Source organism: Mytilus californianus, unplaced genomic scaffold, assembly GCF_021869535.1.
Source record: "Mytilus californianus isolate M0D057914Y unplaced genomic scaffold, xbMytCali1.0.p SCAF_8, whole genome shotgun sequence".
NCBI lineage: Eukaryota > Metazoa > Mollusca > Bivalvia > Mytilida > Mytilidae > Mytilus > Mytilus californianus.
In genome coordinates this window covers 16,982,316-17,009,354 of record NW_026262734.1, presented here as the reverse complement: position 1 = coordinate 17,009,354, position 27,039 = coordinate 16,982,316, and the positions used below count along the sequence as shown (strand labels likewise).

General features: G+C 31.1%; 1 protein-coding gene across 2 annotated transcripts; it reads left to right on the top strand.

Moving 5' to 3' along the window:
- The first annotated feature begins 1,988 nt into the window (after positions 1-1,988).
- LOC127712784 (uncharacterized) lies at positions 1,989-6,285 on the top strand. 2 transcript variants are annotated; one of them, XM_052219400.1, is made up of 7 exons: positions 1,989-2,130; positions 2,671-2,764; positions 3,214-3,333; positions 4,118-4,200; positions 4,639-4,778; positions 5,658-5,746; positions 6,204-6,285. In XM_052219400.1, exons 1-6 carry the CDS (start codon positions 2,034-2,036, stop codon positions 5,724-5,726), a joined length of 603 nt encoding a protein of 200 aa, XP_052075360.1. In that variant the 5' UTR covers positions 1,989-2,033; the 3' UTR covers positions 5,727-5,746; positions 6,204-6,285. The 2 variants fall into 2 exon arrangements, 1 of the variants encoding a protein (XP_052075360.1); XR_007987315.1 differs by lacking the exon at positions 4,639-4,778.
- Positions 6,286-27,039: the final 20,754 nt, after the last annotated feature.

The window sequence follows — 27,039 nt, the reverse complement described above, 5'->3', positions numbered from 1 at the left end:
CTTTATAGCTGACTGTGCGGTATGGGCTTTGCTCATTGATTAAGCCTTTACGGTGAACTATAGTTGTTAATTTCTGTGTCATTTGGTAGCTTGTGGAGAGTTTTCTCATTGGCAATCATACCACATCTTCTTGTTTATATTTATCCATTAACAGGAAGTACGTCGTTGTGTTATACAGGGATAAGAGAGTTGCTGTTAGACGCTCTTAAAACCTTTTGTCTAGAAAATCTAACTATGGTTTACAGTTTGAGAGCAGGTGTTGATATATATGATTGTCATTTCAAGACACACGAAAGATTAGTATCTGAAACAGCCAAAGATAGATATGATCAGGCAAATGAACAGTTTCAAGGAACATTGAGGTATAATGCACTTATTCTTTCTTTGTTACTTTTGAAAGTATGCTACTCTCACAAGGAGAGCTAACTTCTGTTACCGGTATAAAGTTTTGAGGTGTTAATAGTTCATGTTCGTGTAAGTGTAGTGCATTAAATCATAACTGTTTTTATTGATAGTACGGAAGCACTTGTACTTGATTTTGTATAATTACCTGGAAGGTTTATAATGGTTTTCAATTATTGTAATTTGTCGCACTGCAAGTATAACTCTCTAAATTATACAAGTATTATTAGTAACGAAAGATTTGGCTCGTGTTTCTAGTGCTTGTCGTTTCATGTTAGTATGGAAAAAGTAAATCACAAAAATACTGAACTCTGAGGAAAATTCAAAAAGAAAAGTCCCTAATCAAATGGCAAAATCAAAAGCTCAAACACATCACACGATTGAATAACAACAGTAATATTCCTGACTTGGTACAGGCATTTTCTTATGTAGAAAATGGTGGATTAAACCTTGTTTTAAAGCTAGCTAAACCTTTTACTTGTATGACAGTCGCAAACAATTCCATTGGATTGACAACGATGTGTGAACAAAACAAACAGACATAATAGATAAAAATGTCAATAATAGGGGTACAGCAGTCAACATTGTGTTATTTTCTTAATCACTCTAAAAACAAACAAACAAATATATTAACAAACATTAACCATTACACAATGACGGGATTTATAAGTACAGAGCCACGTCATATGTAAGAAAACAACACAAAAAGGCATACAGACAAAGCATATAAGCAAAACTGAAAGACAAGAACGATCAAACAAATGGATAACAACTGTCATATTCCTTACTTGGTACAGGCATTTTCTTATGTAGAAAATGGTGAATTAAATCTGGTTTCATAGCAAACTAGACCTCTCACTTGTATGACAGCCGCATTAAATTCCATTCATCAACGATGTGTGAACAAAACAAACACACATAATAGGTAAAAATATCAAAAATTGGGGTACAGCAGTCAACATTGTGTAATAACCGCAATCACTGTAAAAACAAACAAATATGTAACAAAAAGCAGACATGTTCTCGTACTCTTACAAATCGCAGTGAATGGCTCCGTCTAAATAACATTTAGTTGATCCCAGTAATAATGATGACTTTAAAGAAATTAAATCTTATAGGATCGATTACATTTGTAATCATTAATTGTAGTAAATAGTTTACATAATATAAGCAAAGTAATAATTATTGTAATCTGATCAATTACTTTCATGACTTTGTAAAGTAATAAATAACGACCATATCAATAATAATTCATGTCAACACAATAGTGCTGATTACAGGGCAGGTGATAACCTTGAAAATATGATTTAAAGGAAAAATTTTTCAGATGTAAATTTTTCACACTCGGCAATTTGCTACAAATTACTACAAAAGTCGTCTTTGCAAAACTTCCCTATTTATTAAATGTTTGGAATCCTATAGGTGTTGATTCTACTAATTCACAGTACAAATGATACTTAATCATTTTCCAATAAATTTCAAATTTCAAAGTACATAACAACAACAGCTGTGTCAATTTTAATTTGGAAATCCATATGATCCTATCATCACGATAAAAATCATTACCAATATATATTATAAAAAAAAATCATTTGAACTGTGCTACATTTTCAAAAGGTGGCGAAGCAATCATGCAGTGTAAAATTACAATTTCACTGATATGTTTGTTTTTGGTAATAATTCCAAATGTATATCCTAGGAGAATCATATGGCAGCAAATCAAAAAAGGTCAGTTAACACCATGCTATAATAAATACATTATAATAATAAAAATATCAATAAACACGATGCGACAGGTACATACATTGCAATAAAACAGATAAGGTTAACACAATGCTACAAAAAACTGCAATGTAAACAGAAATATATATAGACATGCAATTGTGTTTTGTTGATTAACGTATTTAAAAAATGAAATTATTTCTGTTTTATTATTCATACTTTTAACTTTATCAAAGTGTTAGATATTTTAAGCACTTTATATTGACTAACAGCTTTTAGTGTTGACAACGAAAACCACATGTTCCACTCATAAAACCAACATTTATCTGTGCCAAGCATATGTTATATATAAATGTGGACGTTAAGCAACCAACAATCAATCAATTATATGTTATATATTGTATTCTACTTCAAGTCAAATCAATGTATAAATGTTAAAAATCTTCGTGAAATAAAATATTTTTCAATTTGAATCGATTTGGTGGTATGGGTATTTAATTATTCCTTGGTTTGTGTGCATAAAAAATATCTATGTGTTATTTTCAGCCACTAGAATTTGGAAAGCAATTTCAGGCAAAGACCTTTCCAGTCGCCTAAAAATAAAAGATTTAGATATGAAAGGAGGATCGTATATTAAAAAGTAATATATCACTGACATTTATTTTCTGATTAAAATAAGTAACCAAGCAACAATAAAAAAAGAAAAAAAAAGAGCAAAGTGGACATACATCTTTGTTATCTTCTTCATATTTACAAATAAAATGCTTTGGTGCTTTTTGAACCTTAACTCGTCTTTTTGATATATTAAATAACATCATATATCTTATACGTCTTTGTCTTTCAATGTTTTTTTTCTGAGGATGGTAAATAAAAAAAAATGTGCTTCGGGCACTTACAATTTATAAAGTGTTATTTTTTTTTTTATAATATTACTACACGTCTCTAATTTTTCTTACATACTAATATTGAATTAAATACATTAATTATAAAATGTATGCGTTTACCAAACGTTTTATTAAATTTGTTAACATTGAGATAACTAGTATTCACAATTCCAATCTAACAATACTTTATTGTCTAATCAATCAGTATAAAGATAACTCATGTTGACATACCAAGAATATCGATCAAGGGTAGTTGGAAGAAAAATATTATTATCACAGCATCTAACATTGGACTCGGGTTAACAGCTGACTGGCGTGTGAAAAAGTAAGTAAACGCAATAAAAATTCAACTATTGGTCCATTATATTGGGTTTTTTTTTTATTAAGAGATTGTGTTTTTCTAGGTTTTTGCAATAAAGCATCGACAATAAGGCGAACTTCAGTTAAAATTGTACCATAATGTTATTCTATAAATATAATTTGGTAAAATCATTATTTTATAGTCTACCTTGAAAATTATAATAGAAGACACAAACTGTCACCAAACAAGTCTTACATGTTTACTAAAAACAATTTGTAGACCTGAAAATCAATAATACAATGTTGTACATGTAAATACCTCCTGGAAAACATTGATTGGGAATGTCAAATTCATAAAACATTTTAAGGCACCAAAAGCAACAGAGTCTTAACAAAATGCTAACAATACTCTAAAGTTTAAATAATTGTTTTGATTGTTTTTTTCGACAGAAATAACTTACAGTTAAAATGGTCATAGTGGTAAATAATTTACAGTTTATAGTTACCTCAGAAAAATATATACAAGATAAACGGACATCAAGCAAAATATTTATACACAAATCAAATCGAACTTTAAAGCGTATTGTGTCAATCGTTACATAAAACTGAAGTCGTTTCCACTCGTGTCAATAGAAAAGATATTTCGTTACATTTCAGGAGAAAACGTGCAATAAGTTCAGTCCGATTAGCCCCACAAAATAAATATAAATACATCATAATTGATGAAAATGTTTCTAAGAACAAAGAGTATAATTTAATGTTTTGATTGGAAATTGGAAATATTAATCATTGGAATTTATTTTTTTCAGAAAGGTTTTATGGGTAATACCATATAGGGAAAGTGGTACTCTAAGAGCATCTGTTTCAAACGTGAAGTTCCAGGTAACCTTAAGTAAGTCAAACTATACAATGGTTGAAAAATAATTGAATGATTAATGAAGGATTACAAATAATAATGATGAAAAGAAGTCACTCATACAAAAACAATCCGTAGACCTACTGTGTTTGGTAACACAATGAATAATAAAACGAACAGAAGTTAATGGTGTGTTTCAAATTTCCCTCGACACGACAAGACACGTGGTTCTTGAATATTGTTCATCCGGTTCAGTCGAAGTACTCATTCAGCTTTTAAATACAACTATTAAAGTAAGGGTATTTTTAAATATGTATTCTTGTTTGTCGCAAACACATTTGTTAATCCATAATTTTTGCAGGACCATAACAAAACAAAAATATCTTCATTTTCATTTCACTGAATTGTGCTACAATATGATAAACAAAATATCAAATAAGCTACAATACCGTATTTTATTTTGACTTTTTGTAGACAAGAACACATTTAGGGTAAAGAATTGTTCTGATTCAATTGGTTCCACTAAAGTCAAACTAAGAGGCAAGCTGCTTGCATGGGTAGTAAGAAAATTTGTAAATGTTGACAAATGGTTAAAGAAGAACCTAAAAGGAAAGGTTCGTAGTTATCTATTATCCTAAGATAACAACTTCGACCGCTTGTATTTCCCCTCATAACTTACATCACCAGTAGTTCAGCTCTGTGGTATCAAAACCTTGCAGAAACGCTCTAGAACTTCGTGCCTTTTAATCTTTTTATTTGACCTTCACTGTAGGTCACTGACGAAACTCGCATCTGGCGTACAATATTTTAAGACTGTTATCTTTGAAGAGTTTTGTTTACCGATGTTCAAATCTTATAAATCATTTGTAGACGAAACGCGCATCTGGCGTAAATACAAAATTTCAATCCTGGTATCTATGATGAGTTTATTTGCGTTGAAACAAATCAAGGTAACAAACAAATAACTGACAAATTGCAAGAATTTCATAAGGAAAGAGTATAAGTGTCCACAGCTATATATAAAACACTCTCTGTGCAAACCACACCCGTCATAATCGGTAATAGGACATAATCGAAAAAAGATCAGACGGCTATAGTTCTGTTATCTAAAGATATAATACCGCATATCGCTAGTGAGTTTATACATAGATACATCGTATTATCAGTCAACCAATTCGTGGTATTGAGGGTAAAATGAAGTTACGCCAATTTCAGTCGTCTGCCAACATTATAATAGACTATGTGAGTGTATTCTAAACTTTTAAAACAGCAAGTACAACATCCTAACATCTTTCCTGATGCCAAGTACATTAAATAAACTGATAGCTACAAAAGGAATACAACGATATTACAAATGGCCTAAGTCCATTTGGTAAAAGTGTCTCTTATGAAATTTTTGTTAGCAAGATCTATGTGAGTTAAAATGAAAATATATATATATATATAGAACCATGTAGTAGTTATGCATCTACAAAGTTAAAATCTATTTTTAGATATGCCAGGCTGTTAGTAAGGCGATTAATAAACAGTCATCAAGAATTTCAAGAATAATTCAAGGATGATGTAAACAGTTTATAAAAAAGTACGTGCCATTGTTAATTCAATTAACAGGATAGTTATTAGTGGTCATTCCTTTTTTGCACTTTTTTCAAATTGAATTATCAGTATTGAAAGTAGTATATATTCTTGTATCACAACATTCACAAACTAGTAGGGTAAAATGAATGTAATGAAGGCATTTTATTAAATGTATTATAAGGTAAAATCCTACGAGAATGTAATTATGTTTGAATAGATAGCCAAAATTACGGAGGTTTCAAACCATTTAAAACGTTTGCTAAATCAAGCTCTCATTTTTAACCGAGAACCTAAGCGTGGTAAATGCAACGGGCAAAAAATAAACCTGGAATGATAAAAACAACAACTTTACATTGTTAAATATATACATTGTTTGGTAAACTATCATTTCGAACAACAACACGACGTTTTGATCCGCAATTCAATCGAACAAAACTGAAGCTACTGTTTTTATTTTGTAGGTTGTGGGATCAGGATTACTGAAGACAAGAACCACTGATCACAACGGCAAAGACATTATTTAATAAATATTATCACTTGCAATGTTTTATTCTCATTCATAGATTCAGATTGGGTGAAGGTTGGCGCCTATTAAAACGTTTAAACCCACTGCATGTGTTTGCACCTGTCCTAAGTCAGGAACCTGATGTTCAGTGGTTGTCGTTTGTTTGTGTGGTTCATAAGTTTTCCTCGTTTCTCGTTTTTTACATAGATTACACCGTCGGTGTTTCTGTTTAAATGGTTTTACACTAGTCATTTGTGTGGCCCTTTATAGCTTGCTGTTTGGGGTGAGTCAAGGCTCGGTGTTGAAGGCCTTTCTTTGACCTATAATGGTTTACTTTTACAAATTGTGACTTGGATGGAGAGTTGTCTCATTGGCATTCATACCACATCTCCTTATATCTATTTGAATAAGTCTGTCAAACGAAGTTTCTCGCACACGAACTTGTCTACGGTAGACTTATGTGTTTTAGGTTTAACAATGTATTAGTTCTTTATTGGACATATAGAAATAAAAAGATAAGGTGCATACATGTATAAGCAATTATAGGCAACAGTACGATCCCTTGTTATTTGAGAATGTTTATGAAATACAGGGTGAATTCGGACTGGGTTTTCCAAAAACCAACAGTTGAGCCGTATATTTTCTTGTTCCTACCGTCGTGGTAAATTTAATGATTAGTAGTATCAGGTCACAGCTGTCAAAACAGTCTCCTGTTGTTTGAGAATGTTTAAAGACCTTTATCCCCATCCTAAACATACATTTTTTGTTTTTCATGTAAAGAGTAATTAAAAAAATATAAAAGATGAGGCCGCAGAGAGTAATATCAATCCTTTACAATAGAGAATGTTCAAATATATTGAATAAGGTCGAAATATCAACTATAAATTATAATTTCTGGATTCAGTTGTGTGTGTGTTATAATTTCTGGATTCAGTTCAGTTGTGTGTGTTACATTTTTAATGTTGTGTTTTTGTTGTGTCGTTGTTCTCCTCTTATATTTGATGCGTTTCCCTCAGTTTTAGTTAGTAACCCGGATTTGTTTTTATCTCTATCGATTGATGAGTTTCGAACAGCGGTATACTACTATTGCCTTTATTGAAGATAAATGGATTGATATATAAGATGAAGCTGTATACTGCAAATGGTTAAGATTCCAACAAGTATTCGATATATTTTCTTGTGTCTTGTTAAAATGTAAATCACAATAAATTATGGGTGAGCCGCCGGGAAATATGTTTTTATTATTTTTTATCTTATTAAATAGATGGAAAATGATTGAGATGTATTTCCAAAAACCACAAATTCTCTTGTTAAACTTGTCAATTTGAATTGAATGAATACGTCATCAGGGGTCATCCACATCCCCTGCCACTTGATCATAGTTCAGAAAGTCAAACATTTAAACAAAAAGCGGTTTACAAATCAGACAAAAGGTCATATAATAAACTAAAACATTAATTTTAATCAAAATTACTTACCAACAAATCAAATTCACCTAACTCTGTGTTAGCAAATATTTTCAATTTGAATGTTAAAAGTTCAGCTCCGCGTATCTAATTCAATTTAATCAGGACTTTTCTAATTGTATCTTTCATTGAATCGATTGTGTTCGTTGCTATTAGAAATTTATTGATATGTATTTAAAGCGGTTTTCAAGACTATAGACAAAACTTGCAGTTTACCCCCTATGTTATATTTGTAGCCTTGTCGGCCATTTTGGTTGGCAAGCGGGGTCATCGGACACATTCTTTACACAGTATACCCCAATCATGACTGCTGAAAAGTTTGCTAAAAACTGGCTTAGTAGTTTCTAAGGAGAAAATTTGTATAAGATATTAGGCAAAAGTTTGTTAAAATATAATCATTAATGGTAATATTTATATAAAGCGTCAGCTGACTTCTTTATGATCTCGTTTTGCTGATTATTTTTTTTACAAATAAAGTCAATTTATATCAGTTAGAGTTTTTGAGATAATAGGCAAAAATAAAAAAAAAAACAACAATAATACAAGTTAATATTTAAGGGCGATAAAACCTAGTCGTCTGATAATTTTGACGGAAAAGGACAGCAGTTGATCTCAACATTCTCAACTCTTATGTTAATTTCTAAGCAATGTCGGCTATCTTTGTTGGCAGGGGCACATTTTAAAACTAGATACATATAGTGAGTTTATCCCCGGCTTAGTATATTTCTAGGAGTTTGATTGGTTAACGCACGTCGTTCGAAACCCATAGCCCCTGAGTGTTGCTAACCCATATCCCCGGACGTTGCTACCATTACATCGGGGAATTTCACGCGCGTTTTCCTTAGTTCCATGGTTGTTCCTTATGAAATATCGAATTCTGTAGATTTTCCATGATGTCTGTATAATTATATACTTAATCCACTAACGATTTTATCTTATTATATCGATAATTGGCACTCATTTTAGTAAATGCATCACTATGCACCCACATTGTCAATGAATGGTACTACTGACCTAGCTTTGCAAATGACCAACGTTGACGTCAAACCGTTTATGATGTAACTCTCACAACATTGCGCGCCAAATTCGACCCATTTCAGTTTCTCTGTCTCTAGTTTAAACACGTCTTATATTTGTTTACCTGCAGGGTTCTACCAAAGGTAGTACCCTACACCCCGTTAAAAATATGTCAAATTTCCAAATTTCAATAAAAGATATTTAAAAAATGAAAAAAACTTTGCTTTCACTTAAACTTTGTGGTCGAATTTCTCTAAATTTCGCCAGATTTAGACTAAGACTGGGGATAAATTCGTTATCCACGTGCATATCCGTAGATATGGATATTTTAACACCCTTCAGTACCATGTACAACTTCGGCTGCGCCTCAGGGTGTACTTGGATACTTCAGGGTGTTAAAATATCCATATCAACGGATATGAACGTAGATAACTTATAGTAGCCAGGTTTGAATAAGGATGTATTTAGGTGAAATTAAAAAAATCAAGAAATTAAAATTGGAACTTTTAGTTGGAAGAACATTAGTTTTAGAACAAAATAAGCTAAAAATATTGATAGGTTATGGATCTCCTTTTCGGGATATTTGGATTTTTAAAAATGGCGGGAAAAGGCTGACTTGGATTTTTACCTTATATTTGCATTGGTATTGTTTAGGTCTCAAATCGAAAGAAAGGAAATCTAGAATCTGCTTAAATTTTGGTATGTGACCTTTTATGGGCTATTGAAGTCTACTATGAAAAGGAAAATGGGTGTTATGGGGCAAAATATTTACCCTGTATTAAAGGAAAAAAAACAAGGAGTCCGAAAATCTGATACAAATTCCCAAACCTCACCTTAGTACATCCTTAAATTGTATTCTGTAGTTTAAGACGTGAAACTTTTGTGAAATTTAATGAAGACGACGATTGATATTTGACGCTAATTGATGATGAAATCTCACTTTGCATTTCGGCTAGGTGAACTAATAATGGATATTTCGAAGTTGTTCAATCATAAGTAAATTACATATCTTTGAGAAGTTATGGTACAATGAATAACAAATTTCCTAAAATATTACAATTCAAATCCCTTATTTCTGGGATGACAAACCGGAAAATTAAAACAACTAAAAAATGAACTTCCTTTCATCAATCCTCACGATAAGGTCAAGTTTGGAGTACACTAATTTAGAAAAGCTAAAGTTCATTACTGTGAAGCAAAAATTAAAAATTAAAAAGGAGATTTCTTCCATCAAAGATAATAATGAGTTAAATATATATGAGGATTTAAGTCAATTTGAGTTAGCGTACGAGTGTTAATGGACAAACGACGGATGGACGGACCGATGGACGGACTTTAGTGTATCATTATATGTCCAGTCTTCCAGTTTTTACCACATTTTCCTATGCCGCAAATTATAAAACACCATAAACAATCTTGAATAGTACATATCACCTTATTGTCATTTTCTATTCAAATCCTAACATTTCTCTAAAATTCTAAGGTTTTTTTGTACCTGAACTAATGACTTTTTACCCAATTTCTAAAAATCGACAGGGATCTTCTTCCTATTGGTATAATGCTGTTAATAGAAATGGATACATATCACATTAGGAGACCTTGATTAAAATACGACATGAAAAGGTAAACAGACAGACAGACAGACAGTAATTGCTATGGGTACCACTGGTTAGTCGGCGTGGTCTTATTACTAATTCCCATAGTCCATATATTTTCATATATCTATAGAATGTTTGAACACATTCAATATTTTTTGCAATGACAAATATTTATATGCACTGCTGGATATTTCAAGATCATAACAAAAGTCGTATCAAATTTTTCAGGATCATATACAATCAAAATCTTTTCCAACTGTCTAATGAAACCTTACGTCTTTTCTCCGTCATTTAAGTCTACGTTGTATTTTTTATTCAAATATTAAAAAAATGTTTATATTCTTTATGTCATTGAAATGTTGAATGCCGATATAATTTGTATTAAAAGTTTAAGAAATAAAATGGAACTATTTTTGAATTCGGCTAGCCTTTTTTCAGGTTGTACTTATTACTTTCAGAACATGACTCTCTCCCACAATTACCCATAGGATTAAACGTCTAAATTTATATTGAACGTGGCTGCGTATTTATTCATCCCGCGCAACTAAACTGACAACGCTCATTAGCAGGAGTTTTACTGCATATAAGGAGAATAACAACAATTTAAATTTTTTGAATAATTGATATAGAGTTAGCACACTAATCAGACAAACAATCAAACACCCAAAAGTTAAAAGTATTAATGCAGTATTACACTTGGCTTTATAATAAAGCCTTCCAATATTTGATTTAAATCTTCATTAATTTCGTTGCGTAGTCTCGGCCCCCTCGCAAATTACTTCTCTAATCCTACCAATAGCTTAAAAACACAAACAAAAACAACGTCATTTCCATACTGATGTTGTCAAATATTAAAATGTTTAACATGCAATATAAATGTAAAATTTAATTAAAACATGCTCTGTCGTTTGATCTATCAGACGTTAGTAGGGATTTATCTGTTATGTAAAAACGATATGAAGATAATTACATTATGCCATGACAACTATATTGTACCGAAAATCAAAAAGATAACACGTTTAAGATATGTCTGTGGAGAAAATCTTCCCAAATAACTCGGATGCTAAGAAATATATAGTAGTAAGAACTATTAGAAAGTTTATATTGTACAGGGTGTTTGGTGTAATGGTGTATGGTGAACGGTGTATTGGTGTGTGGTGTTAGTGGGAAGTTTACACCATCCAAAGACTTTATATATGAAAGTTTAAAATTGATTTAACAGGTTGATATACTCCTGATATTTTAGTGTAGAAATGTCACTTTCAATGTCACTAAGAAGTTATAAATGTATCACAGTTCACATATTGGATCTATAATGGCCATTGTACATGTAGATTTTGTTCAAAATAGAAATGAACAAAAGCTTTGCAAACAATATATTTTACAAACATCTGTACTTTTGAAAATGAATTATATTCAAGTTTTATGGTCATTAATTTGGTTGTGTAATGTCAGCGTCCTCTTGAATGACGTTTTAACTTTTTAGTCGCGCAACAAAAACAACGCTTTTAAACATGTCGCTTCGAGCGCCACTGGTGGGTTTGTACTTAGTCAGAAGATTGAAATTCAGTGGTTGTCGTTTGTTTCTGTCCGTCGTTTTTATTTTTTTTTTCGTTTAAATCGTTTTGCTTTATCAAGGTTTTCGTATGAATTGTTTAACACTTTATTATACTGAGTTTTTTTTATAGTTTACTACAAGATATGGAGTTTGTTTTTCATTGCTGAAGGCTACCTACAGTTCTCATGTAGATAATTGTCTCATTTGAAATACTACCACATCTTATACGTATATGGTCATGTTTTATAACATTAAAAACCCTCGTTTTGCTTCGGGCATTTATTGTTCATAAAACGGAACAAAGTATTATCTAATTTAAGAAGGATTTCTTACAAATCTAACATTTCCCATGATCACATTTGGTTAATGATATAACAAGGTACGACGAAATAAACTACATGTAGACATCACAAAGACATGTTTGTAATTTGAATTAAAGTAAAGTTAAATCTTTTTTGACTACTTTGAATAAATAAATGCATATTTGATTTAACTACAAAATAATTAAAAACATTAATATGTAACTACTTATTACTAACCAAATCAATATACATGTATGACCAGGACCTGCTTTTTCTGGTGTCCAGATGTTTTACTGTGTAATTGTCCATTCACAATGCTGGTATTTTTAAAGAAACACATACAACATGCAATGTACAAACTTCTTTTTATTAGACCATATAAAAATGCACGCATATTGCACAATCGGCAATGTTAAGAATACTTTGTTATAATTTCTGGTTTTCTAATTACATTGTGGTAGTTGGACCATTGTAACTTACGAGTTGATTCAAACCTTGATTTGTTTTTACTTAAAATAGGCTAAATAACACGGGATGGAGGTGGGGTGAAGAGAGACAAAGTGTTTTTCTTTTATTTGAATATGTTTGATGGCATTGGAGGTTTTAGACAATTGTTAACTTTTCTTAAATGTGTAGCTAAAACAATACTTTAGTATTTTCTACATTACATTTGTTAGTATTGTCAAATTACATACATTGAAATTTATAGCTAGTTCTATTGAAACGTTCCAATAGACAGTTGTGTAATAGACACAAAAAAACCCATTTAAATTCCGTTTCATTTCCGCATCTAATAAGTGTTCTACTAATCTATCAGTGCTTCTAACTTCTTACTATCAAAGAACTTGTTATTAACTTTTGTAATAAAGCTTATGAAAATAATGGTATTAATTATTTTTGGAGTGTTAAAAATTCTTTAGAGGTTTTATATAAAATACATGCTTTTGATGGTCCTTTCAATTCTGTTGTTTAACACTTCCACACAATCTTACCAAGAAAAAGTTGTCATATTTAATTAAATGGTCTTTTGAAAAATCTCATTGCAAATATATTTGCTGTAACACGTTTAAAGCCTTTTTCTGTAACGAAAAAGGAAAGTATGCTAGATACACTTACTGGAAATGTAAAGATATGATTGAAGCTTAAAATTTTCTCCTGGACAACATATATGTACGTTTCGGCGATAACGTGTATCGACAGGTAGTAGGTATTCTTATGGGCACTAACTGCGCCCCCTTTAATAGCAGATGTATTCCTGTATTGTTATGAATCTCAGTTTGTGACCAAACTCAGTAAAGACACGTCATTGTTACATATGGTTGATACATTCAACAATACCTACCGTTATCTTGATGATATTTTTCGTTGAATAATCCAGAGTTCTCTAAATATACTACCGAAATTTACCCAAAGGAACTTACTTTAACTTAATCTAACTTAGACAGCAGTAATTGTCCTGATCTAGATTTAGACATTTCAATTTTTAAAGGAAAACTCCATACTAAAATTTACGACCAAAGAGACGATTTTTCATCCCCTATTGTTAATTTTCCTTTTTTAGACGGCGATGTTCCTTTGGATTAATCATACGGTGTTTATATATCTTAACTCGTTCATTATGCCCGTGTTTGTAGTGATGTCATAGACTTTAACGAACGTAATCAATGCATCACTGGTAAATTATTAAGTCAGGGATTTCGTTACCATAAACTACTCAAAACTTTTACTAAGTTCTTTCATAGATACAAAGATTTTATTAGTAAATTTGGCTGTACCTGCAGAAACTCATTAAAAACGGTATTTCACATTCTAAATTTTACGGCAATATTGTACTAAAAGCGCGGAAATCACTATGTGATCCGTGTAAACTCATCGAACCTTAAAAAACAACTTATAAATAAAGGTTATTTTAACCAATGTTGTAATTAGATCTTTGAATATAGTTTACATTGGCACAAATATCGATTTTGTCATCAGCAAATTAAAGCATAACTAAATTTGTATTCTTTTCAAGCGGGGTGTATAGAAACACATTCACGTTTATTTGTTTCTATAAAGAAGTTAACTCCTAACTATCCTACTGCCTGTCAATACATTTATTTTTGGCATTGCACAAGCCATGTCTTCTTTGACTGTCCATGACGTTATAATACTCAATCCCTGGGATGTGTTTTAGTTGATTTTAGTCTCTGATGCATTATGGTTTATTATTAATTGTTTTGGCTTTTAACTAGCTATCAGTAACTTCGAGTACTTTCAAATCGTACTTTCTTGTTAATTTGACCTGTTGATACTATTTGTTAAGCTTTTTTGTTATTTAATGTTTACTTTTTCAGGGTAATATCTCGTCTATATATCAGCTTTGATAAGTGTTTGGTATTACTATAAATTTTCAATTCTTCGTACTATGTTTGTAAAAAATATTTCCATTCTCCATTTAAACTGTATATCTTATCACAAAATTATTTTCATTTATTTATATTATTGTATATGGCGGCTTTTTGTTCAAGGTTATTGTTGTTTTTTTGAAATTGTTTAACATCTCACAGCGGTATACTACTGTTGCCTTTATTTATTCACCCCTTGTTTTATTGATTTTGTATTTACATTGTATCATAGATCAAATGTATTCGTTTAGTGTATGTTCACTAGTGATAATATGTCTTCTGATTGAATTAAGCCATTTCAATTGATATTTTATAGTGTGTCTTTCTATGTTATGATGTTACACTATTGTTTCAGATATGGGCGAAGGTTTGTACCTATTAAAACGTTTAAACCAACTGCATTTGTTTTCACCTGTCCTTAGTCAGGAATCTGATGTTCAGTAGTTGTCGTTTCTTGATGTGGTTCTTAAGTGTTTCTTGTTACTCGTTTTTTATATAGATTAGAACGTTAGTATTCCCGTTTGAATGGTTTTACACTAGTCAATTTTGGGCCCTTTATAGCTTGCTGTTCGGTGTGAGCCAAGGCTCCGTGTTGCAGACCGTACTTTGACCTATAATGGTTACCTTTACAAATTGTGACTTAAATGGAGAGTTCTCTCATTGGCACTCATATCACATCTTCTTATATCTATCTACTAACCATACAAAGGTGTTTCTTGTTCTGATTAGGTTTTATAAGATAAGAGAAGTTTGTCATATATAAACAAACGAGAGCTCGAGAAAGCTCAAGTACTGTCTTTTTTGTCCTTTACAAATCATTGGATGATACGAACACTCACTTTTATATCAATTGGGAAATTGTCATTATTTCTATACTTGAATAATCTGTACATTTTAAGTTTAAAGTAAACGTTTACTTTATTTAATTGCTTTTTGGCATTTATATTCAAATTTGTTAATTTCGAATAGAGAATAACTGTTCACTTTTTCGATTTTTAGTTGTATACATACACATATCGTCCTATACCACAACTCATCAAGGACACCATACTGATGTACACCTCACCCGCGTTATTTCGTCTTCAAAAGACTGATTGATGACACTAGAATCAGCTAAATTAAAGGGTCGAGTCAAATACAACGTTGAGGAACATTTAAGCCCTGAAATTCCGAAAGGTTTAGCCAAAATCAGTTTAGATTTTTTTCATGGATAGAAAATCTTTAGTATTTCGAATAATTCAAGGTTAATTTAATTCAAAGTTTAGTAAGCAATTAGTTGATAAATAGACCATGTAACTAGCATAAAATGGTATTCGTATTTCATTTAAAAAAAAACTCTGGAAAACGTTTCTTTTTTTTTTCCAATTGAGTAAGCATTTGACAAAATTAAAATCATGTTTGTTTGTCGTTTTTTTGTTTTTCTCACAGCCTGACGTTTTATTGATTCGACCTTATTAGCTGCCTTCTCTATTACTTTACCCTGTGTAGTATGATGTTTTAAATGTGTTTCATTCCACACGAAACATGATATATGATACGATCATTGACCTTCGCAATTGTTTAAACTGTTCTGTATTCTACTGATGTGTAGAAGTCAAATACTTTAGGTGATTATGACATGATTTACTCCAAGTAACATAAATCTTAAACCATTCTGACTGTTATGCTACACATTTCCTAGGATTCGGAAATAATGCTGGCGTAAACTTTAATCAAATGGTTTTCAATTTATACATTACAGTGACACATCACGTGTAAACGTCATGTGTCAAATTTTTTTTACGATAACTGGACACATTATGACCAGATGCTGCGATAAACATTGAAATTGACAGTTAAGTTCTGCAACAATGTGATCATCACTGTGAAATAAAGCACTTTTATGTAGATAATACTTGATCAAGTAGAGTTTGAATTGTTATTAGTGTTAATGAAAGTTTAAAAACCTCATAGGTATAGTGTTATCTATTGTGGCCTATACATTTCGATAATTAAGCAAGATAACTTCATTATGAATATTGACAAATTTATAAGTCAAATCCCATAGAAAACAGATGGAACAAATGAAATATAAAAACGGGTCAGCAAAAGTTTATTATTGATTGTTAATTGCTCAGTATTCCATAGGATTGTAGCTCTGACTGTATAAAAAAGAAGATGTGGTATGAATGCCAATGAGACAACTCTTCACAATAGACATAATGACACAGAAATTAACAACTATGGGTCACCGTATGGCCCTGTAAATGTGTAAACATTCTTTATTGTAAATCTATTGATTTTATCGCTATTTTACAAAATTTTCCTTCGATCTTACTGATTGATAATTTTCGTCAGCACATTAGAGTGATATAAAAAACTACGCTAGAAATAAAGGACGCACGTGCCGTTGCAAATGAAATTTACAACGTCGTTATAGGTAAAATAGCAATAAACAGATTATCATTGGTCATCTCAACTCGATTGTTTTTCTCACTTTCGCCGTACCGGCTCAAGCGAGAACATCAATCTCGTTGAGTTGACCAACGATAATCTATAAGTATTGCTTACTTCTCGTAGATACTGTAGTATTAATTATTTCCCTTGCCATATATAACCCAAATGCCAAAGGCTATTATGATAGATCAGTGCCCCTCTTCAGCATTACATTATAGAACATTGAAAATATCGATTTAATTTGTACTTAAAACTTCCAAAATAAGGTACAATGAGTTTTAATGGCAGATTAAATTACCTTTTATTTTTAATGTAACAACTACAACATACAAAATGCTTCATTTTGCTTATTTATCAAATGATATGCTTTTGTTTACTTATGTATTTATGTGTAATGGGCAATACTTTCATTATATATATCAAATGTTTGATAAGGTAAGCATTTCGTGAATATACCTAAATAAATCTTTCACTACATGAAGAATTCGATGGATTCCACGTGCCAAATGATGTAAAGTGTTTATATAAACATTTATAAGTATTACAAAATTGATTGGAAAAGAAAAACTCTTACATTTCATAAGAGTGAAATATATAGTAGCTAGAAGGCTTCGTTATTAACCTATTGTAAATATAATGAATAAAAAAAAAGATTATTTCGCGTTCAATACCTCAGGAATAGATTACCTCAGCTGTTTTTGGCAAAACTTTTAAGAATTTTTGGTCCTTAATGCTCTTCAGCTTCGTACTTAATTGTTTTTTTTATTTTTACTTTTTCTGATTTGAGCGTCACTGGTGAGACTTTTGTAGACAAAACGCGCGTCTAACGCAAATACAACATTTCAATCCTGGTATCTATGATGAGTTTATATGGAATGAGTTACATCGGTTGACCTGAGACGTGACCATCAATTTTCGGAATTTTTCTTTTCTTTTTATTGATATATCCGGAGTTATTTTTTTCTCATTAACTTGTAATGGGTGATTGTTTTTAAAACCATAGTACCCGACGAAGACCTTCAACTGGTAAACCGATAATCCCAATCACTTATAATTAGAACAGAAGTCACCAGCTTTAAAACTCACAATCTCAGCATTGAAAGAAAAGTGATACAGCCACCGAAGCCTATTGTGGCATGAATTAATACCATATATATAATAACATATATCATGTTTGCGATACGGACGTAAAAGTAGTATATCATATCGGGAAAAAACGCATATTTTGCAGGATGAATAAAAGGTGAATTATACATTAAACACGATAGAAAAAAAAAATAAAAAAAGAGTGGGATACATTCTTCAACATATGAAATATTTAATCATATAGGTTAGTTTTGTACGTAAACGTTTTTCGGCAAGAAGTGTACTTTAGTGTATGGTTATTCATATTATTGGTTCAAACGACAACACCTTTTTATTTTTTTTTTGGCCGAAAGTATATTTAAAAAAATTAGAAATGACATTGTTTATTTTTCTATTCTGCATAAGAATAACAAAAACGCCTTTTTTTATTTTGACATTTTATAAAAAGTTAAAAATTAAGAAAGTTATGTTCAGTCTTTCAGTCAATTGTCAGAGTTATTATTTCGGTAAATTCAGTACAGTTCAGACCATTCTTTGCAGTCAATTCAGAACAGTATTTTAGCTTTTCGTTTTTTCTTCACGTCTTATTATTAATATTTCATGAAAATTCAAGACAAGAAGGAAGGTTCTGCAAAGTGGATCCACAATTGTATCCTTATCGATACACATCCTTCGCAACCCGCAATGCAAAACAACTATGCATACCAAAAACAAAACACAACTTTGAAACAACGGAATATTTGTAACAAATAAATACTATGTTTCCATCTTCACAATATTTATAAAATCAAATTGAACATTTAAGACTGAAATGTCATTACTAGTGTTCAATCATTTAGTCGTCTTCTTAATATGGTTTTTTGTTTTTTTCTTTCTTTAAATTATTTAGTACTGATGTTTGGTAACCTCCCCAAATTTAAAGTTTTGGTTGTCATTTGAAGTTTAACTTTTTTGTTAACTGTACATCTTTAAACTATATATAACTATTATATTATATTGATGTTGTATAGTTAGTGAACAGACCTGGATCACAAGACAAACTGTCTTCAAACAGATCATTGAACACTTAAAACGAACACAACTAAAACTGGAGGTAATGTCATATTAAACTTTTGCAATATGTAGATTTAAGTGAGACAATCCAAAATCCAAATACAACATTTGAAGTAATTTGGCTTATCGAAGATAGCTGTAGCAATTTTTTATCTTTTTTGAAATATACAATATCAATATAACCTTTGTCAGGATATTTGATATAGCGAGTTTACAACACTGTCCTAGGTTTGTGGAGGATTGAGCGCCCGCAACATGTTTAACCTTGCGACATTCTGTATTTTCCCATTCCAAGTTAGGAGCCTGGAATTCATTGGTTGTCGTGTGTTGCTGCATATCCTATTTTTTTTCGTTCATTGTTTTGTACGTAAATCATACCGATAGTTTTCTCATTTGAATTGTTTTACATTTGCCTTTTATAGCTGACTATGCGGTATGGGTTTTACTCATTGTTTAAGGTCGTACAGTGGCATATAGTTGTTAATTTATGTGTCTTTTTGGTCTCTTGTGGAAAGTGGTCTCATTAGCAATCATACCCCATCTTCTTATTTCTATATTTATATATAGAAGTATGTGATTAAGATGAAAAAATTACTAAAAAAAAAAACAACTCTTGATAACTTTTCTTAAATTTATTTCTATTACAATTTTCTCACATCTTTATAAGAAATAATGTAACTGTAACAAAAAATAACTTCATAAACAATATCTTAATATATAGAGCATAGATGTTCCGGATATCGACGTCAGCTGGCAGTAAAGAATTGATTTTTAAACCACTTGATGAATTATCTCAAGCTTTGAACTGAGCAATATATGCTGTATGTGTAAAATTCAAAGCTACTTAATTGTAACATTAAGTAATAAATAAATTTTAAAAATTAGGAATGTCTGAAATAATTGGAGACCCCATTCTTTGAAAGTTGCTAATTTTTTATCAGGAATATTCCGTTGATGATTATCGGTTTATCATTCTTTGACTACCATTTTAAACTTTGACGGAAGCCAGAGTAGTGTTTCATTGTTCTAATATTACATGTATGTTTTGCCAATTGTATTAACTTGCAATTCTTTTGAAACATTGAGCAAATTTTTTTCTAGAATGGTCACTTTTACTAGCCGGTTAAACGCTCCACAAAATTCTTTAATTTACAGCTGATCATGGAGCTCACATGTTAATTTTATTCATAGAAGAAGATCCTGTATGTATCGTTTAAGCTAATCAGAGATTTTAAGCTTTTTCAAACTTATCAATTTGAAAAGATCAGTAATACTTTTTATTCTACCCATGTCTTTATCTATTTTTTTATATAGTATGACTGACAAACACAGAGAATGTAGTAACGTATCGGGTTTAAGGACAAGTTATCTTACTTGTTTTGTACTTATTTAAATTTGCCAAATAAAACAAGCACTTGTGCTTAAACAGGAAGTACACCTTTGTCTTTTACAAGTACTTAACGCATTGTTTTTACGTCATTCTACTGTTGTATCCATTCTTTATTTCAGTGATTGTAATTTTACCTTTTAGAAACAATTATGTTAATATGTTACATTTAACCGTCCTATATTTTTAAGGATAACCCTTCTCCTTCTTAAACATATTGGACAGCTAAAGGTAGCATACAGATTCTTACAGGTAAATGATAGTTCAAGGACTGAACAAAAATCAATCAATTCGCACAATTTGTGTGTGTTTTTTTTATTATCTAAAAAAAATTAACAGCAAAAGTTTTGGCTCGTGTTTTTCGTGCTTGTCATTATTTGTAAAAGTTGATTGTGTAATCATTCAAAGTTCTGCCTTACGCTGCGTATGAGTACTTAGAATGAGCAAGTTGTTAACGTGACTATGGCAAGATATCTTAATTTGAACTTTTGCTGAACACAATGTTGATTTGGACTTATTTTTTTTTTTGCTCCTTTCTGACAAAAATAACTTTTAAGTCTACCAGTATTAAATAACAGGGAACGGCATGTCTTAGATAAGCCAATGTGGATTCATTATCATTCGTTGGATATCAATTTTCGAGGGTTTTAAGAGTACAGGTTTACCGCCTGAGTAAATACTAGTATTTTACGCTATTATTAGACTTTAATTCTTTATTTGTATACAGTGTATTTCTTTTCGTTTTGAGATTGCTTTCATTTTCTGTTTGTGCAATACTGAGTTAATTGGTTTTCAAACATGCATATACTATTTTACTCGGCTTTTTTGTTTCATCGAGCGTGTTCGACAAGGAAAACCAACATGATGTTACTAACAAAAGTAGTGAAACGTCCATTCAATCAGACCCAGGTAACGATTAAGGATTGTCTCCTGGATATGCCTTAATTGTGTTTTCCTGTAAACTAGATTCTGCTTTTTTTAGGCACAAGAAGAAACGTTTTTCAGAAATTGATTTAATAATTGGCAATAGTTCGACGATTAAAAATTGCCCTTACCATCGATCACTGTCAAGTTTAAATTTGCGGATAATGGAAGGCAACACTAGTTTAACATTGGTTGTAAAATGAACTTAACAATGATGAAGATTTTTTAAAGCGCGGTTCTGTCGGCGCAGCAGTTCAAACAAAAAGTTTGCAGCTTACGGAGTAACTCGTTCCTTTATTTTAGAGATGCATCATGAAACCCTTGTATCATACAAAATGGGTTCGTTCTATTTTGTTTAAGAGATTGCCCCTCCCTTTCATTTTTTTCTGTTTATTTTTGTGTTTTCTGTGGTGTTTTTTTAATATGAAACATATTTTTTTAATTATCACCTGTAACATCAACCCTAAGTTGCCAAGGGGAGCATCGAAGGGGGGTCCGAATTTTTAAAGTTTCATTTGTCGGTGGGAAAGCCTATATATGTACAAATGTACACGTAATTATCATCTATCTATATATTTATACATCACACTATATATAAGAATTTGAATGAAGTATTCATCTGTATATATTTTTTTTTCTCACAAGAGCTACTTGTATTTATTAAGCAGTTTAAATGTTATAACACAAATTATCGTCCTTCCCTACGCCTATATCACCCTGCTCAGTCGATCCGTAATTCTCATATCACGGCTTTAAGAGGAAAGCAGGCATTATTAGTGACGTCACAATGTCTGAGGAGAAGTTATCAGCGACGCACAATGTGTGAAGAGACGTTATCAAGCTTGCTTTCGTCAAGCGTAAAACTGTCTTAGGGAGGAGGAAAAACCAGTAATAGAACGATAACTAGGTAATCGGGTTCCTTCGTATCGATATCGTAAAATATCAGCCACTTGACACAATGTGAAGCTTTTTAGCTCGTTCGCTGCACTCACTTGCCAAAAAAAGTTCACATTGTGGCTCGCGGCTGATATTTTACGATATCAATGTGTAGAAAACCCGATATTCTATACGTATTATACATTATACATTTTTATACAAAAAAGTGCTTACAGACGCTAGTAGTTATGCTTACGACGATTTTACAGTAGAAAAGATCAGTCGTGTAATAAATAAAAATATTAATATACTATAAGTTTAAGTTTATGCTTTTTAGAAATGTAACACTTGGTGTGCAGATCATGGTTTACGTGCGTTACCAGAATCAATGGTTTACATTGCACAATACTTATCTTATTCAATTCAGCTTGAAGCATCTTCCTATGTTTCAAAAAAGGCTTGTTATTCAATCGAATAGTAGCTTAACCTGTACAATTCAGTGTTTTCTGAATCATTTTTTAAGTTGATATAAGGAGATAAACTAGAATTTTATTAAAAACTATCAATAACAAAGAACAGAAAACGTATGAATTTCTACAAAACATTGTTGTTAATTATGAAGATTGAATGATATTAGGAATTTAACAACATTTTGTTTGGTGCTGTTGGAATATGACAGTTTTATACGTTAATGTCAGCTTGCAAATACAACCGATTCCAATTTATCTTTTCACAATTCTCATCTTGAAATTATGATAAAAAGTAGTTAGACTGATGCCTTTAGACGGGACAACACTTGTTACTTTCTAGAACTTATTCGGACTTGTGTCCAGTGATCATGTTAGAGATATATTTAAAAAGAGACAATATCTCATTCATTTCCAGCGAGTTTAGATTTAGAGCAATTGCATTCTAAAAAAACAAAAACTGTTTTGCGTTGTGTAAAATTAATAAACCTAAATAAGCACGAGAGTTGCTTTAAAATGTTTTGTGTCATGCGAGTCTTTTTTTTAAGAAAAATGGTCTTCATACTATGAGAAGTGGAGGTGTGACTCAGGCAGTTGACAATAGATTACAAGAAAGATTATTTAAGCACAAGGTCGCAAACATTATGATCTTTCAAAAAACGGTTCCACTTATTGTTTCTTAAAATAGAATCAGAAATAACACGACAGTTCCGGGATACGGTATTTAGTTGAATCTGTCATGTGACTTCCATCTGCAGGTGACTAAAATGTAGGCATCGTCACTTCAAACACAGGTTGAGCGAACGGGTGAAAAGTTTAATCTTATACTGCACAACATATTTGGGAAAAATTAAAATCTAATAAGTCGACCAACCTCCCTTCAGTCGTACGGGAATCAAAATGACGTACTTATGGAACATAAATTATATCTAGACTACCCTGCAGAATGACGATTGTGAGTATGAGTATATACTACTATTTTTTTGGGGCATTTTCTTTAGTAGATATTTGTATGAACAGCGAAATGTAGAATATGAGGCCTGGAATTTTGTTGGCTGCTTTATTTTTTAAACACGTTTTGTTTCTGCAAATTAAAACTGTGTTGTCTGTATCTACTTTCAGGTCAGTCTTTTATTTACATACTGGTCCAACAATCTTCTTATCCTTGATATTTTGAATTTGTTATAAACTCTATTTGTTCAATGTATAACGTTGTGCAACTACGTCTGCTTTTGTTGGTAAATAGAAAAAAACAATATTACGGAATATGTGTGTAGCATTAACTGCAGTGTGTTTTTGTAAAAATTCATCAAACTAAACTTTGATAAGAGTTCCAAGGATCTCGGAGACATATACTAGATGTCTCTATAGTTCAAATACGTAAACCTGTAATATGAGGTACAATAAGAAGAAAAAAAGACAAATACGATGGGGATTAAATAATACCGGTCGTTTTAACAGAACGAAAATCGTGTTTTAAATGACTATATGTAATGTTTTGCTATTTGTCAGCTACGAAAGAAATACTACTGTTGCCTTTATTTTGCATGTGCAGATTTCAATAACTCGACACAAAGTACTAATGAGGAACGAAATTATGTTCTAATTGAAAATGTTGTATAACAAAATGTAACGTTTTATTTTTCAAAGCTGACATCGTCATGGATAAATGTCAGGAAATCAAAATATAAAGTAACATGATAAAACGTTTGTACAAAGAAATTAAAATAGTAATTAGATATGAAGATTCTAGCACCTATCCAGTTACTGATATTAAAATTGACATTGGTTTAATAATATTTTCATTAGTTATGCAAAGGGGCTTATCAACAGAAACCGAAAGCATGATCCGCCGACAATCTCGTTGTAGGAAACCTGAATTTCAACTGCCTCAATTGGAAGTGATAACAAAAAACATATAAGTCTTATATAAGGATACTATGGAGCTCATCATTCCTCATGTTTTAATGCCAGGTCATCGACAAGTACATTTCTGCTCAAAAATTATTTTTTTCAATCAAACCAAAAATTTCATTTCTGCAAATGTGTTGTTTGGTTAAGGTAAACAATGACATCAAAAACGCTATTTTTTGTCAAGAAATGGCTTCTTTTACATATTTTCTAAATTGGAGTGGATGAATTGTTTGTCTGACACCTAAAGAGACATACAAGTTGATCAGAAGTCGTATTTGATTTTGCTTTATTATCTCAGACAACATGTGCAAAATGTATTGTAAGAATGGTCCTCGTCTAACGCCCTGTTTGGAGCAAGTTGAATGTGAGGAGCTTGGTACATAAAAGTTGAAGTCCATAATACAGATTTCACTAAATTTGTATAAAAAGCACTTTACAATGTCTTTTGTACCTGTTTTATATCACATAATATCTTTTTTTTCTTTTGTTGGATAGCAAGTGGTTTAAATATATGCCTGTTGAGACTAGAATTGCATGCATTTTTCTTCACTTAAAAGTGAAAAATCTGTGTATCAGACCATAATGTCTGCAAAAAAAGTTGAATGTAAGAGTCCTTTTGTACTCAGATTTCTTTTATCATGTACCCTGAGTATAGTAATGATAAAAAAAAGAAACAAATTTTGATTTCCTATAGATTCAGTATGCATTTTGAAATGTTAATATATGCTACGGCCTAAATTGACCCTAAATTATTTTCAGTCTTACTTGGCATAAGACCATTTTATACTCATATGATATGCTATTTGTATTTTTTTTTCCATTTAAAGTACACTAAATATATATGTAAGGATTATTTATAACCAAAAAACTTCAAAAATTTTAAATAGCTTGAAAATATTTATTGTCTAAAAGAAATGCACTACGAAATAATCATCATCTGACAGCAAGTTATCAAATTTTACACAATTTAGTTCATGTACACATTTTTCCTGATCAAAACTTTTAAAACTTCTGTAATTTATAAATTCCTTTTTAATTTTAGGCACAAAACCTTTTAACTGAAACGAACTTATGTTGTGATAATCACTGATAATATGTAAAAAGAAAAGTTTTAATGTGTATATTACCGTTGGACATTAACTTTTAAACAATACATAATGTATTCTACCGTGTAAATATAACCAATACTTGGATTGTATACGTTGTCTTATTTACAAAGGAAGCTCGTACTGAGATAGGAAGACTTCATGTACTCCTTACACAAGATGTTATTTTATTTAACGCTATTTAGTCCGAGGTTATAGTTGGCCATCTTTTTTTATTCTACATCTCCCACTTTTTTTTTATATTAAAATTGTATTTTTATTCTGTCAAAGATGAAATTTATTCGTTCAGTGTATGTTTACTTGTTTTTGAAAATAAATCTTTTTGATTGAGTTTAGCAATTTCAATTGATATGTTATAGAGTGTCTTACTATGTTTGAATGTTACACTACTGTTTCAGGTTAGGGTGAAGGTTTGTGCCTGTTAAAATTTTTAAACCAACTGCATCTGTTTGCACCTGTCTTTAGTCAAGAACCTGTTGTTCAGTGGTTGTCGTTTGTTGATGTGGTTCTTAAGTGTTTCTCGTTTTTTATATAGATAAGACCGTTGGTTTTCCTATTTGGATTGTTTAAGACATGTCATTTTTGGGCCGTTTATAGCTTGCTGTTCGGTGTGAGCCAAGGCTCCGTGTTGAAGGCCGTACTTTGACCTATAATTGTTTACTTTTTACACATTGTGACTTGGATGGAGAGTTGTCTCATGTCACTCATACCACATTTTCTTATTTCTATGCTGACTTGAAAGAAATTAAAACTTATAAGATCGATTACATTTGTAACCAGTAATTTAATAGATTACATTAAATAGACAAAGTAATTGTAATTTGATAGATTACATTAAATAAGCAAAGTAATTGGAATTTGATAAATTACTTAAATGACTTTGCAGAGTAATTAAACTTCATTTCCGGACCAAAACCTGTTGAAACGTAGACATTTTGTAAAAAAAAAAATGTTCTAAAGGTGTCAGTGGAATTTACCACGAATAGTTCTTGCAGGTTTTGAAACGACAGATTAGAATTACAAGAGATTTTTTGGCGACAACTTTAGTTAAAATAATTTCGTCTACAATGACTAAACTCATCATAGATACCAGAATTGCAATTGTGTACGTCAGACGCGCGTCTCGTCAAAATAAAATTAAATACGAAATAGAAGAGCATTGATTTCTAAAATTCCAAAAAGTGTTGCCAAAAACAGCTAAAATAATCTATTCCA